The sequence below is a fragment of the Sander lucioperca genome, chromosome 22 (assembly GCF_008315115.2).
Source record: "Sander lucioperca isolate FBNREF2018 chromosome 22, SLUC_FBN_1.2, whole genome shotgun sequence".
Lineage (NCBI taxonomy): Eukaryota > Metazoa > Chordata > Actinopteri > Perciformes > Percidae > Sander > Sander lucioperca.
The window spans coordinates 11,758,274-11,777,711 of record NC_050194.1 but is presented as its reverse complement, the minus strand read 5'-3'; the positions used below and the strand labels follow the sequence as shown (position 1 = coordinate 11,777,711).

The window sequence follows — 19,438 nt, the reverse complement described above, 5'->3', positions numbered from 1 at the left end:
CAAACCTGAAAGGAGCTTGAAGACAAGTTCTAACACATATACAAACACCCACATAGACAAATACATGAAAAACAAGTACATGGATGTTCTACAGTGATGCTTTAAGACTACTCAAGTAGGCTTCAATTAACCTTTGGCTTACGCAATGGACAATGAGACACACATACAACCAGAGAGTGGTATGAACTTATCATCATCATCCTCACATCTCTGTACTACATGACAAGATGTGATCTGGTTTTTGGCTTAGTATGACTCTGTTTGATTTAATGTCCTGAGCACAATGCTGTGACCAGTCCCCTTCTTTGCACTAACTTTGAGTGAACCACAGGAACTGTCCAATCACACTGTAGTTGAGCCATCAAGGTTAGAGGAACAGAGAGACGAGGGAACACATACAGTAGCTCTGATGAAATCATGTTGTTCCTGCTGACTCTGAACTGCTCTCCTTGTCCTCGTTCTGCCATTTAAAGTGAGCTAATTTGCAAGAAATGCAGGGGATTTCATAGAATATCAACCAGTTTAATTAGAACTACATGTCCTTTTTGTATGTCCATTCCCCCATTTTCTTTGCTCTAAAGATGGACAAGGCTTTATTCATAATGATAAAACACCCTCTATTAGTCTTTTACTGGATGATTAACAAGCAGTCCTCCATACAGGTGGTCGTGCATGCATAAAATAAAAGAGCTTGATGTTTCAAAGGTGTTTTTGCTGTGTGAAACCAGCTCTAAAAATATCAGCTATGAAAACAGAAAGGGAGTCCGAGAGCACCTGAATACATAATCTGTTCAGCAGAGAGGTTTAATTTGTGTCATGAGTGACAGCATCTGTTATAATGAACTGCACCAAGACACAGAGTCACACAGGAAAGAGGAGGCACAAACGGAACATCAGGTGATCGGCCATCTCTACGTCTAAACATTACCTCATTAGTAGTAACATTGTGTTGAAGCTCACTGTGACTTAAATAAAAACAAATAGCCTAAGACATTAAGTGTTTTGTGTGGCTGAATTTAAAGTATCTGAATGGTTCAAATCCTAAAATTAATTGATGAGGAAACAATCTTGCTTTGCACTTATAATTGTTTTTAAACATCATGAAGAGATGACAGTGCTCAGCACCATGTGTTGCATTTGTTCACGGTACAGCAAATTACATTTTAAAAATTTAAATCAACATGCAATAGGTAATTCCATGCGCAATATTTTTTTTCGCAAAAGGGATTCCTGTTTGTGGCACTTCATAAAACAAGTTGTGTTGTTTTCTGTATAGGTGTTGAGTGTGTTTTTATTACTTCTAATTGCTGGTGTTGGTGAAGGGGCGATATAGCCAGAATCTTCTATCCTGATATCGGTCATTTTATATCTCGATAATGATATATATCACGATATAGCATGTTTTCAGGTAATTCAATAAATAAAGTCTATATAAAATAATACAAATTGTGTATACTCCTGTGTGAATCAAATACTTTTCTTGTTTTATTAAGAACTTTAGTGCAAAATGAACATAATGTGCAATGATCAGAACGTAAAGCGTCCAAATGACGTAAACATTGCTACTGATTTTTCGACATCGCGTTAGAAACGATGTAGAAAAATATATAGGAGAAGCCATTTTTATATCGTTTTGATGTATATCGTCATATCGCCAAGCCCTAGTAAAGGGGAGAGGTGAAAGTATTCAGATTGGTTAATTAAATGCAGCAATGCCACAATGTAAAAATACTCCATTATGAGTAAAGGTTCTGCATTCAGTAATTGGCAGCTAAATGTACCTGGAGTATCAAAAGTTGCACAAGTAACCCTTTTGCAGAACGGCCCATTATGGAGTGTTATATTATTATACAGTAATAATACTGTATACATACTATATAATACTGTACTCATTACAAGTTTTATTACTGATGCATTATTGTTTAAGGAGCATAACAATGTTGAGCCAATTTGAACTACTTAATGTACTGTTATATAAGCTGTCATGATGTTTTCTATATAAAATCTTAAATATGCAGAGTATGTAGCTCTCAGATAAATGTAGTGGAGTAAAATATAAAATATTTGCATCTGAAATGATGCGGCATACAAGTAGAACATGTCCTAAAAAGGAAATTCTTCAGTATAGTATAGTGCCTCAAAACTGTAATGAAGTAGAGGACTCGACTAAATTTACTTCCTCAAATGCTGAAGTGAGACGAGAGCGTTTGATCACTACAGGGATGCTCTGTCCTTTGGGCAGAGGTCAGGGTTAGTGGAGGGAGATGTGGCTGTAAGGACACTGGATCCTGAGCCGATTAATTTTCTCACCCCCAGGGTATCAGTGGAAAGGCAGACAGGACCTTTTCTCAGTATGCTGTCAAGGTGAGGACACGGTAAACCAAAGCCACCCAACTGCCGCCCCCAGCATCGCACCGCACAGCACATTAGGTAATGAAACTCTTGTGAAAAGCTAGGATGCAAATATGGAGCGAGGTAAAAAGTATATAATTGGTTTTGGTCTGTATGGAAATATTTTTGTATCTGACATTCATCAGGTGATTTAAAAACCTGAATGATTCAGAAAGCGAAGACAATGTCTTACACTGACTCAATTTCAATAATAACCCATAACCATAACTTAACACTCTCAAATAAAAGTTTGAGTGTGCTTATGTTGCTGTCACACACACCCTTGTGTCACTCGCCACCACAAACTGGCATCAATGGAGCATGAATGCTCAGATTTATCCTGTTTATTAAATTGTAGCCAGTCGGACAGTGAAAACTTCATTGATCTAAACTACAGTAGTTATTGTATAATGAGGCATAAAAAGCTCATACAACGGTGGCTAACAAGAGGTTACATTTATGCCTCAGTGAACAATACATTCTTACAATTCACATGCCAACACTTGTCTGACAGTCACTATAATAGAGGCAAAGACAGTGCTCAAAACTTTTTCACATTGCAGTTTTCTATAAATTACTTTATTTTATTTATTGAAATTGAAGTTTATTGAAATTCATCATTTTCACAAGTGAGTTAAGAATTAGTGCTCTGGTTCCAGCAGTTTACAGTGATTTGAGCATTAATTTAAAGCAGTGGTTAATCTGTAATATGTTGTATGTTTAAAGTGTCCTGATATAGTATTTTAATGAACACCTGCAAGCCAATCAAAGACATTGCCTGTTATTCCTTGGTTATCCTATTACCTAAGTCAAAGCAGAATGAAGGACACATCGCATGAGTGTAGGATAAGATATGAGTGATGTTATAAGGTGTAGTTGGGATGGCCATCAGATCAAACCGCCATCATTGTCCATTTCCTGGACTCAAAGTAGCACCAGCCACCCTGAGTGAGTCGGAGAGCAAGAGAGATATTAAGTGCAGCTGTACGAGTCATTATGTAAAAGCATTAACGGTCTCTGTCCTCACATGCCATGGCTCCTGTAATAGTGTAGTTGGTGTTGTGGAATGTCTTACTATGGTGTTGTTTTCTTGAAAAACTTAGGCCAAAGAACAAGAAGTCCTTTTTACAACTATTTCAGCCAGTGTGCATACAGTAATATCACATTCCTAATCCCTGCTGACAAGAAATTAAGTTGTAAATTGAATGAAATGTAATGAAATGAACAGGAATGGCTCCAAAGCCTGAAATAGCTGCATCAGACAGAAGTCTCAGAGAATAATGTAATTGGAGTGCTTAGTGACAAGCCGAGCAGGGAGGGAGGGAGGGGGAAAGATCAGAGCTCGTCTGAGCTTCCACACAATAAAAAGACACATTAGTGTGGGACAAAATGACTTGTTAAGATGAGAGGTAAAGAGGCAAAGAAAGGTTCAGTGACAGTCTGTAGCTGTGGTTTTAAAGAATCAAAATGACAGAGGGTAGTTTTCATTTATCAAATACTTCAATATAAATGTATAAATGTAATCTTTAATAAGGTGCAATAAATGAGTGTGACCAAAGTCACATCCAATTGTTTAGGCTAATCTATCACTTTCAAATAACTCCCCAAATTAATCTTTACCTAAATTAAGGAAATACACATGCTGATTTCATTAACTTTACACAATACAATCACAGCACATATTTCATATGCATTTCCCTTTGTGTGTCGAAACCCTTTAGATGCCATTTCTTGATAATAATGGAGAGAGATTGAGCTGTCAGCAGCAATGAGTCAACAGAGCTCCTGTGCAGTGTCTGCCTTAGGCCAGCGTCATTGAAAAGATGAAAGTCCACAATCCTTATCACCAGAAAGATTGTGAAAAGTTTATTCTTAGAGCCCTTCTGATTAATGAAAATTACACCTTTCTGCATAACTGCAGGAGTGGAGAGATCACACTATCTCCAACTCTCATTTTACATCACTTTCTCTGCTCAGCTGCGTTTATGACCTCAGTGTGAAACTTCTTTCTCCCATTTCCACATTAAGTCTGTATTTCAAACATCCTTTATACATATGTTTTGGGGATTTTCTTTCAGTTAAACTATGGCTAAGGGTTGCATAATTTCATGCATCAACAACAACAAACAATTTCTTTTTTGAGTTTCTTAGTTAATAATTTGAATTATTCTCCTGAAAAGACTGCATGGAGGCATTCTAGTTCAAATGCTGTAAAATGGCCGAATTAGAAGGATTTTTTAAATGAGTGGAGCCAATCAAGCACAGCTCCACATGTAGTGTTAATTTATAAGCATACAATAATTTACAATGTGCCCATTCAAGCAAGATAAAATTTGGATTTCAAGATTAAATATTGAATTCCTATATTAACTCTTTAACTGCTTCTCATCTCCATTTTTCATTTTTACAACACACTGTTTCTCTGATGAGTCATGTTTGCAATGGCTTTGTAAACATGACTGGCTTTTGTTGCCAAAGCCTTTGGTTGACCAGCAGCCTATCTTGCTCTTCTTGTCACTCTCTCTTTGCTTATTTTCTACCAGTTCTTATTGGTCTGAAAATACTGAAAATATGTTATACCTGTAGTCATGGAAGCGGCAGCAAATCCCACTTAGCCATCTCCTTGGGAGGCAGAACCCTCTCATTTAGACACACACATGCAAAGGATATGTGAGCTGCCACCTGTGATTATGGTGCAGTTACATAACAAGGTTTACAGTCTGGATGTGTGAACCTTGTGATCTACTGTTCTACAGGCTTGCAGAGCCACGGTGTCAAAGCCTTACATTGTGCAGGAACGGGTACGGTACCTGTTGCCGACACAGACCGAGAGGCGCTTGAAAAGGACGCTTTGAGCTCCATTAGTTGATGTCCTCGGCCAAACACAATAGCCTGGTGATGATCACACACAGGCTATTGCAAATCACCCTCAGAAGTCTGAAATCAGAGGCTGCGAGGGAGAAAGAATAGGAGTGCAGAGAGAGAAAAAGGAAAAAAAGGAGAGAGGGTTCCTGCACTGATGAATCACTAGTGATAAAGCTGGGGCTGAGCCAGTATGGCTGTATTTAGAAACTTCCCCCCCCCCCCCCCCCCCCACACTTTACTAATTGTCATCTCTTTTAGCATTTGACTGATGACTGGCTCTCTGAAAAGACGTGAGAAAAGGGAAGCAGGCACTCAGCTCTTAGGATAATGTCACACTTTGAAGCTGTCAAGGGTAACGATAATATACTTCACAGTGGTGGCAATGCAGAAAAAGCTACAGCTTCCTCGCAACAACAACTGAAGGCAAAAACCAGACATTGAAGAATCTTAGAGATACAAGCATGGTGACACATCAAGACAATTCTCTGTTAACGGTGAAAACAACTCTTCCATGCGAGTTAACAGTGTTTTCCAAAAGACTTTATATGTAGAACAGCGTTACAGAATATGATGAAATAAGAGAGCTGACTAAAAGAGTGATTGGCATACTTCAGTTTCAATTCCTCTGACACAGGAGTCCTGGTGTGGCGAGACTGCCAGACTGTCAAACACACATGCACACAAGCACAGACATACATCCTCAGGTGAAATGTTGTTGATTAGTCTTTGGTGACAAGTGTGAAAGGCATCAGTCTGCACTGAGATACAGCATCCAGCGGTATGATATATTGATACACTTTGCCCTGCACAGCACACATAGAATCTTTCATTATGGCAGTCAACTGTTGCAAGTCAAAAAGATACATGAAGATTTGCCCCGGTCATGTCACGGCTGTACAACAATCAATATTCTCACCTGATGCTGCAAAGGCTCTGTGAATTTGCTTTATTCTAAACAAATAACCTCACATTAACTAGCTCTTTTCTATGAAGGTAAATGGTAGGATAACAGGACTTATCTTAGAGTAAAAGCAGAGCAGATGGACTAAAAAAGGCAGCAAAGTCTGGGCTGTTAATTTTATGTGGGAAGTCATTGTGAAAGCCTTTCATCTGCATAATGTTGCTTCCATTTACTTCTTATTAACATCTGATCAAATACAATGGTGGATTGTCTGCTTGTGTTCTGAATGATACATCTGTGCATCAAGTTGCTGTCAACTGGTAGTGCCATGATGTGGGAGGGAGGAAGAGAGACAACAAGAGAGAGTGGAGGAGAAAAGAGAGAGGGAGGGAGGGAGGCTGCAAATGGCAGCTTCTGTGACACCACTGGAGGGAGGGAGAGGCAGAGAGGAGAGAGGGCGGGAGAGAGAGAGGGCGAAGAAATAGTCAGAGGGAGAGAGAGTGTGAGAGTGAGAGAGAGAGAGAGAGAGAGAGAGAAAGAGAGAGCAGTCCAACTAGATCAGATTGCAAAAGATTGATAGAGAGAGCTTTTCAGTTAATAAGGAGTGAGTGAATATTGTACAGTTTTATGGCAAATGTGAAGACTTCATAAAGATGAAGGATGAGCAGAAGACCAGCTGAAGAAATTGCCGCAGAAAATGGAGATACAAAAACCTTAATTTTCACTGGGATAATCCTCTTTAAACGTTCCGTACCTGTTTTGCACTGACCGAGCAAAAGCGATTTGGTTCTGGTGTGATTCAGCCTGGTGCGTTTCATCTGCGCTCGCAACAGCACCTGAAAAAGAGAGAGACAAGAGTTCAAGCAAGGATGAAGAAATTCAAAGGGGGTCTGTGCCGTGTGCTGAAGATGGTGGAGTGGTTTTCTCCAGTATTAGAGTAACACACAAGAAAGGAGCAGCTGCGGTGGCAGATGCAAAGAATGCCTCAGTTTGGTTAATACTGACCCTGGGAGAGAAGAAACCACCTTTTACTTCTGCAGCCTGGGGGAGGACAGGTAGAAATAAAGGTAAGAGAAGGACAGAAAACTTCACCTCAAACTTTCAGCCTGATCAATATTTGTTCAGATGTCAATGGTCTGTAGTGTTATAATGTATACTCTCAAGCATTCCCTTTGGAGCACATCCACAGTCATGTTGAAATTACACATCTAATACTATAGATTCATAAATCTTTTTTTAATTTTTTTTATACAGTTGTTCACAACCAGTAAAACTGGGAGAAAATGTATGAAAAGTGCTTAAATTCCATGACAATTCATCTGATGTAAACAAAAGCAACACAAATTAAAGCTGAAAGTCATTGCTGTAGTCTCGTTGTTTCATTTCAATTCCACTGTGCTGTAGTACAGAGCTAAAACAGCAAATAATGTGTTACTGATCACATACTTACAAGTGCACAGTATATAGCTTTACTACAGCAGAAGCCGTTCTGTAGAATACAGATACACACATATTTTAAATGATGTTGATTTCCCCACCCTAAGACTCATGCAGGGTTAATCACATTTAGTCTTTATCTTAGATTTTCGAATGGCAAAGAAGGCCATGCTAGTTACATTTCAGTTTGTTTGTTTGTTTGTTTGTTTTAACCCTTTAGGAGATGGGAGCCTCCCAGGGTTAAAACAAAGAAAAAGAAATGTAACTAGAAGACAGACAAAAACAAACCTTAGAAAGTATTCAGTTGAAACAAAGATTAACTCCTGAAGTTAACAGTCAATGATGTTTGAGTCTGAAGTAACGTGGAGTTTATCTCTACATTGTCACGATCCATATCTGAGCTTGTTCGCTAAGACAGGGGAGGATATAAATGCGCTATATAGCGGGACAATAGAACTGCTGAAATGATAAAATAATCAAATGTTGAGTCCAACAGAAAATTAATAGGTGAAAATTAACTGACAATTTATAAAAAAGCCACAAAACATTCTGGAGAATTGCTGCTTTCCTATATGTTGCTTATCCTTGTAAAGTGAATAATATCTTTAAAGACCACGAATCAGATAAATATAAGCAATTTTAAATCTGGTACACTGTAATGGGAATGTGTTATTACTCTTTAGATATGATACTCTAATTAATGACGGAAATTAAATTAATTTAGTTTAAAAGGCATTCAATAGACTATAATAATAGACTAATATAATTATTTTAGGCCCTCAATCAATGTAAACAAACACTAATTTCTGCATTACATCTTCCCAATTCAACTTCAACAAACATCTTAATAATAAATGCCCTGATACCTAACCACAGCATGTCAGATAGCATAATATTACTGGTGGACAGACATGAGCAGGTATTAATGGATAAATGTGTTGCTTCAGGTATTGTACTTTTCTATCAGTGTATGAAGACATCACTGATGTGAGGGTACAAAAGAGACAGAGAGTGAAGAGAACGAAGATTATGCAGCATTGCCTGACAGTTCAATGACCTCATCCTGCTTTTCATCTCAGCTTCGTTCAGATTGATTCACTTTTATTATCCAAAAGGGATATTTAGCATGCAGTAGTACACACTGAAAGCCTCCACAAAAAACTACAGTAATATCAATCTTCTTGTATGACTTAATAACATATAGCAGTACTGTATTAAAAGTAATGTATCTAAGCTCGTGAGCTCTAACCAACAGGTGTCACTTAAAATTGGAAATTATAGAGTTCAGTTTTAATATGGGTGATTCAGCCTTTGTGAATGAGTACAAGTAATTAAAAAACTGCACAAATAAAGATCAAAAAAGCCCAGTGAGAAGCTCACATGTGGGAATGATCAATCAATGGGAACCAGGTGTTTGAAAGGTGGAAAAGCTACAGTGCAGCTAGCAAAAATCTACAGATTTAGTTCTACTTGCATATAATATACCAGCTGTTATAACAATGTGAGAAGGTGATTAATTTTTTTTATCAACACCTCTCTCTACAACCACTTGAGATTGCATTTCAGCACAGGGGATGGCCTACATACCGGATCCTACAGCCTCCAGGGTCGGTTACTGTCTGGTTCTAACTTATAGGTCTCTTCACTAGTAATTGAACCATGAACAGCCTTCGAAATGACAAAGTGTCAGTTATTGCATTATATTTGAAAAAACAAACAAACTGTGAGCTAGTTTGTATAACACACTGTCAATCAGACAACATTGCTGCACGGTAAAGTGGTGTTACTTTCTATAGGAAAATACCTGAAGGTTACTTGAGACGAGATGAGTTCCGCGTGGTGAGCTATAGGAAAATACAATGACATCTGAGCCTCGGCTCTTCCTTCACAATGGCCTTGGGAGGTGGGCCGGGATCGTAGTGGTTGAGCTCAGTTTCCTGCATGCTTGTCTTGAGATGAAGTACCCTCTCCCACTACACCTCATTGTTCCCCCCCAATCCCTTCCATTATTTTGCACATCCAATTATTCATTCTATTCATCTTGATCAGCAGTATCATCTCCCCTAGTCACTCCTCTTAACTCCTCAAAAACACACACAGCAGACAAAGTCACAAAAGGTTATTCATGAAATTATTGGCTGTGGTGGAAATCATTTTCCTTGTCCTGTCTTATGAATCAAAGAGTCGTGTACATACTAAACTCAGTGTTTTAACTGCAAGACAAGATAATATAAATTCAACAATACACTACTAATGGCCTCTCTCTGAGCTCTCATTTCATGCAGCTTCTCATATAAGATTTGATGATCCCAATATAAACAAAAAGGTCAGGACTGGAACCTGCTATAATGTCCACACTGATTGACAGGTCACTCAATACAGAAAGCTTATGTTTAGTTGTTGCTTAATTGTTCCAGTTTTTGAAAACAACTTAATTTGTGGGTAATAACATAATCAGTTGGTAGTTGGTAGTTGGTGTGGGGCTACCCTTTCAGGTCCATTACAGGTTCACTTACATTGGTAAAACAGCACTAAAGCAGTTGTATATATACCAAATAATGCTTATTTTTCATCTATACAACCAGGTTTTCAAATTACATGTTAGTATGCTCTACCTGTAATTACTGTAATGTGGCTAAATAACTACCAATTGCCCCTTTAACTTCTAATTAATTTGAAATAAGGAAATTAGGAATTATAGCTATTCAGCTGTCACTAGCAGTTGCTTAATCTAATGTCAAACTTTTTGGCACAGTAAAGACTACTGTCAAATCCAAGTCAAAGAGCTGGAGACAAGCACCATGTACAATCAAACCTTACATGCACAACCTCTCAGAAGGACAAACTGATTTAAAGAGCTTCCAGTGTAGCAACAGCAAAGGCTTTTTGCATGGGTTGAGACTCTAAGGCACTTATCGAATGACTCCACGGACGCAGGGAGGGGTTTTACTTTCATTTGACCAATTCACTGGACACCTGACACTGTACGACTGCAGTATGATATGGAGACTGTGCACCGTGTAGGGCTGCTCAGGTCATGCGTGTAGTGTAGAGACCAAGATGTATAATGCGAAATGCTGAGACGACTTTCAGGCTTAAGATTCATCTCAACTATATAAGACAGTCAGTGTGGTTACTATGACATACAGCCAAGCCCACCTGCCACTACACAGGTGAGCCACTGAGCAAATATAGCATACCTAATACTTAATTAAACTGTCAAGTGAAATACAATTAGAAAGGACGAGACAATCCAGTTTGGTTGAAACATTTACAGATTTACATGTTTGAAATGAGTGGTAGGATTACTATTTTTAGCATCAACAGCTGTGCTTTTGGGAATGTAGTGTGATATTGTCAAAAAGCAAAACGTATAAAAATAGAACACAACAATTAGCTACAGTATGTTTTTCTGATACAGGTATGTGCTTGACCTCTAAGGGAACGTTTTAAGATTGTGCATGAGGCAATCTGGCTCCAGATCAGAAGAACCCTTCACCTGAAAGAGTGTGAGTGAAAATGGAATTAGTGTGAGTGTGGGGCAGACGGCAGGTCATCCGGGATTTGGGAATGCACATGAGTGAACTGTCAAATCTTCAGGGCCCAAATCAGGCCAGCTTACACAAAACGGATGTGGCCAGGCGATAAAAGCTGTCTGCACCCAAAGGGGCCTCAGTCCAGCCCCAAAGGGCATAACTCCTTGAGCCTGAGGCTCAACATCCAGCGCAGGGGCCAGGTTATCTGCTGCCTGACCGAGACAATCATTTGACAGCCGTACTGACATATTGCAGATTCATTACATTCAAAACTAACACATATATTATCAAGTGTATAATTGTATGTGTGGGTCTTATAATATTCTTGTAAGCTTGTAAGTTCCAGAATGTAATGACAATAAATATGTAACACAGGGCATTGCACAGGGGATAAATGTACTACCCACTTATGGAACATAATTACGTATGGAGCACCATGGTAAGGTGCTATAAATTTACTGCATCCTCAAAACATGATTAATAATCCTGAAAATTGTACAGAATGGGGTCATATAAATAGTGCTTCGCTCTCCATCCCTGTACGTAGCATCTGGAATTGCATGTCCATGGAATCAGTGGCACACATAGATATCCCCAAGGAGTATGTTTAAATACACACACAACCCCCTATTCCCTAGCAAAGGTATTGTAGTGAAAGGACAATGGCAAACTTAGACCACAAAAGAAATAGAAGAGCGCAGATTGTTGCATGTGTGATGACTGCATGGCATGCTGCTGATAAACTATAAATACAACTAAGACGTGATAAAACCTAACGTGATAGCCTTCCTATCGCTGGTAGGCCTAAAAAATGACAGCCCTCCTCATTTTATAAAACACCTAACCAGATACGAGTAGTGACTCACATGATGGTAAATTTTTGCATTATAGAATAATAAACATCTGGTAGGTGATGACTTAGTTTGTCTCCACTGCCAACCGTCTTCATAATTTGAAAGAGAAAAGCACAGGAAATGTCATGTGACAGAAGTGGATCGGCTGTGAGGCCAGCTCTTCACTTACGAGCTGACATCAAAAGACATGAGGACCCTTCAGTGAGGGCCAATTGGATACTGAGTCGTGATGTTTAAAGAAAGCAAGATGGCGAGGAGAAAGAGTGTGAATAACTGACATAACCGGTACTATGATACTAACACTATAAACCTTGTACTGGAAAGTAGGACAGGGGGAAACGTGTTCTTACAAATCATAACAATGTTGAACATACTGTAAAACTTTACTGTTAACGCAATTATTATAATCCCTATAGTTTCCTATTATATTCATTATCAAAGTTTGTGAGAGGACAAACTTATTAGAAGCTGGTCTTCTGTTGTCTCCTGACTGTTAGCAACAAGCAACCACATTAAATACATGGTAAAATACAAAATCAACTTAATCTAATGCAGGTTTATCTAGAATATCAAACAAAAAAGCATATTTTTATTAAAATAGAACATGTAGAAAACTTTAAGTGATGATGGTGACTTTGTCAATTGGGCTCTAACAGACAGAAATCTCATTCAGTAAAATTATCTATTAATATCAGTGGTCTTCTTTTTGGGCCAGTAGCAAAACTATTTGAATATTATGTATGTTTTATACTGTTTTGCCATTCAGTCTCCTAAAGCTTTCATTGTTGTTCTTTGGTGATGTTTCATACACAGGTATGGTGTGATTTGACCATTATGTCACAGAAAGACACTCACATTGTTCTCCTCTCCTGACATTCCATACAGGGATTGGATTAAAGCGCAAGGCTCCCACCCATCTCCCTGTCTATGACTCCCTAAAATGCAGCTTAGCCAGTGATCAAGCTGTGAGGGCCTCAATCACTCCAGGCCGGCCTTTCTGCTCTGACCCTGCACCTGGAAGCGCCGCCAGGAGCATGAGTGTGGGGAGGCTTAACCGCTACAGCATTGTGTCATCTGAGGAAGAGGGCCTTCGCCTCACTACCATGCATGGCATGAACGGCTTTGGCAATGGCAAGATCCACACACGCCGCAAGTGCCGCAACCGCTTCGTCAAAAAGAATGGCCAGTGCAATGTGCAGTTTGCCAATATGGAAGATAAGTCGCAGCGCTACTTGGCCGACATCTTCACCACATGTGTCGATATTCGCTGGCGATGGATGCTGGTAGTCTTTACTCTTGTGTTTGTTGTCTCTTGGCTGGTCTTCGGCTTAGCCTTTTGGGTCATTGCTTTGCTACATGGAGATCTGGATAATCCCGCCGGAGATGATAACTTCACTCCATGTGTCCTACAGGTTAATGGATTTGTGGCTGCCTTTCTATTCTCCATTGAAACACAATCTACCATAGGTTATGGCTATCGCTGTGTGACTGAAGAGTGCCCAGTGGCTGTCTTCATGGTGGTCTTCCAGTCCATAGTGGGCTGCATCATTGACTGCTTTATGATTGGCGCCATCATGGCGAAGATGGCGAGGCCGAAGAAGCGAGCACAAACACTGTTGTTTAGCCACAATGCTGTCATTGCCATGCGGGATGGAAAGCTGTGCCTCATGTGGAGGGTTGGGAACCTTCGCAAGAGCCACATTGTAGAGGCCCATGTCAGGGCACAGCTCATCAAACCTCGGATCACTGATGAGGGGGAATATATTCCTCTGGACCAGATAGACATTAATGTGGGCTTTGATAAAGGCCTGGACAGGATTTTCTTGGTTTCACCCATCACTATTTTCCATGAGATAGATGAGGAAAGCCCCCTATTTGGGATCAGCAAACAGGACTTGGAGACAGCAGACTTTGAGATTGTTGTCATCTTGGAGGGGATGGTTGAAGCCACCGCTATGACCACACAGGCTCGCAGCTCCTACTTGGCCTCGGAGGTCCTTTGGGGTCACCGTTTCGAACCAGTCTTGTTTGAGGAGAAGAACGTGTACAAGGTGGATTACTCTCACTTTCACAAAACCTACGAGGTGCCGTCCACCCCCCGCTGCAGTGCCAAGGACATGGTGGAGAACAAATTTTTAGTCCCCAGCTCTAACTCCTTCTGCTATGAAAATGAGCTGGCCTTCCTAAGCCGCGATGATGAGGAGGAGGATGTAGGTGGTGGGAACAGGGCACTGGCCAACCTCAGCCCAGACCGAAACAGCCGACATGAGTTTGAACGCTTACAGCCCCCCAGGGTGCTGGATCACAGGTCATATCGTAGAGAGTCGGAAATATGACCTCTACCCATTGACCCTGGGCCAACTTTCAATAACTTTATCCAAGGGTAAAAATGCAGAACAATGCAAAGTGCCATAGGAAAAGCTGACTACTGTGAAAGATTGGAAAATAAATAAGACAACAGTAAAAGGGACTTAACTGAAAGAAATGGGGAAAACAAGAGTAGGCCTACACAGCTTAGAAAATGGTGGTAAGGAATGTCTACAATCAAGGAAAAGGCTAGGGAAAGACCTTCTTCCTTAATTGAAACTTGAATCTGAATGGTCATTTTGAGTTGAGTATTCAATGATGCATCAAAAACTATTATGACAGAACCTTATAATCAAGTCTTAGGTGTAAATACATTACTTAGTTAAGTTATGTTTCGTGTGTTGTATCAGTTTCCAAAATCACTTCAAAAAAATAGAAGTTGCTATTTAAACTTGCTACAAGGCTACTCTTAAGCTCTCCTTGCATTGTTGTAATTTGCTGGACCTGCGTTCAGTGACACATTGAAAATCCGTGCACTGCAGCGTTCAGATGCAACGAGCCGTGAAAAAACATCTGACCGTGAGCCACTGAGAACAACACAATTCAACAACTTCATTTTAGTATTGGTGTGATCCCAAAATCTACCGATGTAGGGTGAGTAGGAAAAATTGATTGCACTATAAAGAACATAAAGGAATATGTTGAACAGAAATTACATGTTTTAGAGGAACAGTCTATTTATAATCTCTTATTGCCTCATATTTTAACCTTATCTTAAAAACAAACATCTTACAAGCCACCAACATCATGATTTGGCTGCACTGGCCTACACATTTCATGTGTCATGTACACACATTGATACGTAGTCAGGTAAACAAAACACAAGCACAAATGGTAGACAACTGTCTTAAATTAACATTTTGTATTTCCATAAAACATCTTTTATTGCAGGATACAGGCTGCAATATCTAAGTATGTATTGATACAATTAATAACTTAATAGCAGCAATTTGTAACTCCACAAAGGAATGCATCTTAAAATGTACCTTTACTTTCACAACTTGAAAAATTATCTAATTAACTAAGTTAAACTAAAACTTGAATGTTGGTAGTTAAATTTATAAATACGTTATAAATTGACCACACTAATGTTTTTGTCCTTAAAAATGAATCTATGCATATTGTTAACAGTATCAGGGGCCAGAAATCCTATTCAGTTCTGTGTGAGATTAAATTGTTATGACATTGCTTTAATCAATACCTAATGCTTAACGTGAAATAAAAAAAATAAAAATGCATAAACTTAAATAGTAGCGGTTATGTTTATCAAAGAAATTGATAGTCAACATTTCACATATCGCTAAAACCTTTAAAATGTACACAGGAAGAATGCAAGAATGAGAATTATTTCTAATCACCCAACATGCATCCATCCCAAATGCTAAATGAACAAGCATTATAAGGGCAAATGTGTCTAGAACACTTTGCATTATGCTAGTAGGGTTAGAATACTCCAAATGTGTTAGTCAACTTTAGCTGGCCCTACATTTCTATCCATTTAACTGCTCTTTACGTTGTTAATAACAGAGTCAATCTCTGTTTCAAATTTTACCTGGGTAATAGACTAATGACAACATATTATTTAATTATTTTATGACAAATGTATCCTTTAAAGAATGAAGTGAATGTATGCAAGACTAAATTTGGCTACAAACCTGTTATCCCTTTCATTGCTGTCCAAACAGATAAACATGAGCAACAGTAAAACAAAATAAAGAAGAAGAAAATAGCTTCCTCCTTCACTCCTCATATTGATTCTTCTGGCATTTACAAACATCACATACTGTAGACAGCTAAATGCATTTTAGCAATATGCTAATACAATGAGACACTGGACCAAGGTCTGAATGGAAGCAATAAAAACTGAAGCACACCTTTCTGAATTCATTTTAGAAAGCATAATTTTAATGATTCTCTTGTTATTTATTGAACATGCATATTTATATTATTGATTCAAAGATAACAAATGAAAGAAATGGAGTGAGGAGAATGACCCTGCATTATTTAGTTTGTACTGTACTTGTATGAATATGAGTTCTCAGATTTGATACCAAAGTAATGAGTGCAGGTCAGACTTAAGTTTTGAAGCGATTGTTTCTAAGGTAATGTTCCAAAAACAGTGTAGACTGATCTTAAAAAAAGGATGATCATATTCCAAAAAGGTGTTTGAGTCTACCGTTTGCAAATGTTATCTTTACAGATTTAAATAATTCCTAAAACAAATGCCATTGATAAAAACAAATACCTGTTCAATAACAAGTTAAAAACAAATCAACTAAACATTTAAGTTGTCGTTATAGATTCAATCATTTACCATTACTATATACAGTACTTTAAGAAACACAATTATAATGCATGAATACCTTTTTTTTCTTTGGCATGGATAATAGCATTTAAAAATGATCCCTTATTCTAGATGCCTAGTCAGAATTTATCATTTAAAGTACCTCAACATGTTTATGTTGTGTCACAAAAAAACGGTTTATCTATTACCTCACTAAAACGTAGATGTTATGTCCCTGTGGAACAATTTTAGTTAACTTTGAAACATAGAAGATTACATATGTATTAAGAAGGAAACCTACAGGATATGGTGAAAAACTACAACATGAAAACACAGGGGAGAACCATAAAGTGGTCGTTATGTTGGTCACAATGACTAATATTTTACTAATAGTCATTAACTCAGTATTCGTGGTTATAGGTTGCTTTTTTGGAAAATTGCGGGATGTAGTAACATATAAAGAGCATTTTTTTTGGCTAATAAGTGAAGTGTACCCAACCCTTAACATTTATTATGCTCATTGCCTTCTGGGAAGGTTCTATCCACTAATGTGTGAAGCCTCTGCACCTACTCAGTGGTAAAAAAGAAAAAAAGAAAAAAAGAAAAAGGTGAAGCATTTCTACTGAATAATTATTTCGGAGATTGTTTTAGCTTTGATGTTGACCTGAGCCCTTAAAAAAGTAACACACACATGTTTTAGCTCAATATAAAAGTTTATAGTGTAAAAAGCATAGAAACATAAAAAGTATAATAGGGAGCAGCCAGGCTGAACAAACCTGCTTATTTTTATACAAAGTTCTTTTTGATAGAATACAGCAATCAATATTTATCTGTTTTTATCAGAATACTACAATGAAATCACTATTGAGAGGCAAAGATATGACTCTTGTCTCACTTTTCAATGATTTAATTTCTGTTGTTTCATTTCAGCACAGATCATGATTAAACAGGTATTTCTCTTAAAGGGATGATTGGAAAAACCTTTGACCTCTGTAGAAGTCTTCCTATGTCCAGCAAAATGTCTACTGGGCTTTTGATTTGAATTCAAAGTCATTTAAATTATTCAATTAAAAACTAACTGTGAAAAAAGTTGTTTTCATCTCTTTTGTTGAAAGTGGTCCACCAGTTACCGGCTTTATTGAAATGTAAAATGTATTTTATTGAAAAACCCTGGACATTCTCAAGCTTGAGTAATGAATGGATGAAGTGGTAGTAATACATCACCGTGAGGGGTGGTTTAAGATGAGCGATCAAGAATGAAGTCGCCACAGTCAGACAACTTCCTGGTCTTGGGCCAATTATTCAAGAAGGCTCATCAATTATTCACTGCGACACACAAATAACCAGCGGCCAGAGGCCTTTTGGCCCCACTGAACTGGGCAAGAGGCCTGCAGCTATGTCAGATCAATGGTGTAACAACACATGATAGATCATTATTCCTCTACTACCTCAGAACTAAGCAAAGCTTAATGTTTTTAAGCATTACATTTCACTGTGGGCCTGTTTCACTGAAAGCATCATGTCATAGTAGGAAAAACGCAGGTATAAAAAATAAAATGAATGATAGCTGAACTCCACTAAGCTGCTTTCAGGGTCCTGGTATGGTGCATTCTGGTGCTCATTGTCACAGCATACTTGAATATTACTGAGCCATCGTTAATGTTATTAGTAACATTTGTGTATTTCCTACTATGACAAGTAAAACTGTCTTCTGTGAAAAAAGGCTATGCACAGTAATTGCACATTTAGAAATCTGATTTACAAAATCTGAATGATTTATCAGCCAATTTCTAACATAAACACATTACTGAAAAAAATGATGATACAGGTTACTTACAAATAGTTATTAAAGAATTGGGACCAAGAAATGTACTAAGTGGGAATTCATTTTACATTTGAAAATCAAAATTCTCTCTGGTTGACAAACTACATAATGGTGATACTGTTTCCAAATTACTACAAGCATATCTTTGGCATTTCTGTACTGTAATTTTCTTGTTACTCATAGGCTAGTAAGGATCAACGAAAATACATTTCCAGGATAATTACCTGACATCCCCTATGTGGCTCACTAGGGGATGTCCCTCACTTTCCACTCTCTGTGTGTTGCCGTTCTCAAATTCTGTCCCCTTCAGAAACAACAAACTTCGAGCTAGCAAGCTTGAAGCTTAAAGAACATTTGGATCGTGCAACAAGGCATGCCTGCTTGGTTCTTTTGGGGAATGATTGTAAAGATTTACAAAGAATATGTTTACGGCATTTACTCTCTAATTGGGATGTTTTGGGACGGTTTGGAGAGGATTGCTATGGACTAAATAAACACAGCGATACACTGGTAAGAACAAATTACGTTTAACCATGTATTCATCTAATTTAAATAGCTCACCTCACTGTATTGTGTGAACAGTTAACTTCATTTAATATTGTATGTGCTGTTTTCTTTTGCTGGGTGCAAATGTTCCACCAAAACAAGTTCCTTCCCAAGACCATTTTGCAGAGCCAGGGTCGCTGTGTCTGGAGCTTAGCGCAGCCCAAGACAGTTGTGATTGGTTTAAAGAAATGCAAACAACCCAGAGCGTTTTTTTCTCCTATCCCAGAATGTATGTGTGGTGTAGTCAGACCTTACTCCGCAGCACTGTGGAGTAAGGTCTGACAATGCGAGACTACTCATAGGCCAACATATACAACGATACCAATCAGTGATAAACTAATATGGGTCTACTGTATAATATTGGCCCAACTAAAACAAATCTCTACAGTGCAGTAATTTGTTTTTTTAAGTATAATATAATATGGGATTAAA

General features: G+C 38.3%; 1 protein-coding gene and 1 long non-coding RNA gene across 2 annotated transcripts in view; one reads left to right on the top strand and one right to left on the bottom strand.

Moving 5' to 3' along the window:
* Positions 1-6,655: 6,655 nt before the first annotated feature.
* LOC116044282 overlaps positions 6,656-19,438 on the bottom strand; it is a 20,016-nt gene continuing 7,233 nt past the window's right edge. The window contains exon 3 of the long non-coding RNA XR_004103650.2: positions 6,656-6,993. This is a non-coding gene — a long non-coding RNA (uncharacterized LOC116044282). The remainder of the gene's footprint in view (positions 6,994-19,438) is intronic.
* On the top strand, positions 6,987-15,388 carry kcnj12a (potassium inwardly rectifying channel subfamily J member 12a). Its single transcript, XM_031291353.2, has 2 exons — positions 6,987-7,224; positions 12,870-15,388. Exon 2 carries the CDS (start codon positions 13,019-13,021, stop codon positions 14,318-14,320), a length of 1,302 nt encoding a protein of 433 aa, XP_031147213.1. The 5' UTR covers positions 6,987-7,224; positions 12,870-13,018; the 3' UTR covers positions 14,321-15,388.

Bases quoted from the DNA above. Each gene is read 5' to 3' on its own strand.
- kcnj12a (XM_031291353.2), top strand. From the start codon at position 13,019: ATGAGTGTGGGGAGGCTTAACCGCTACAGCATTGTGTCATCTGAGGAA.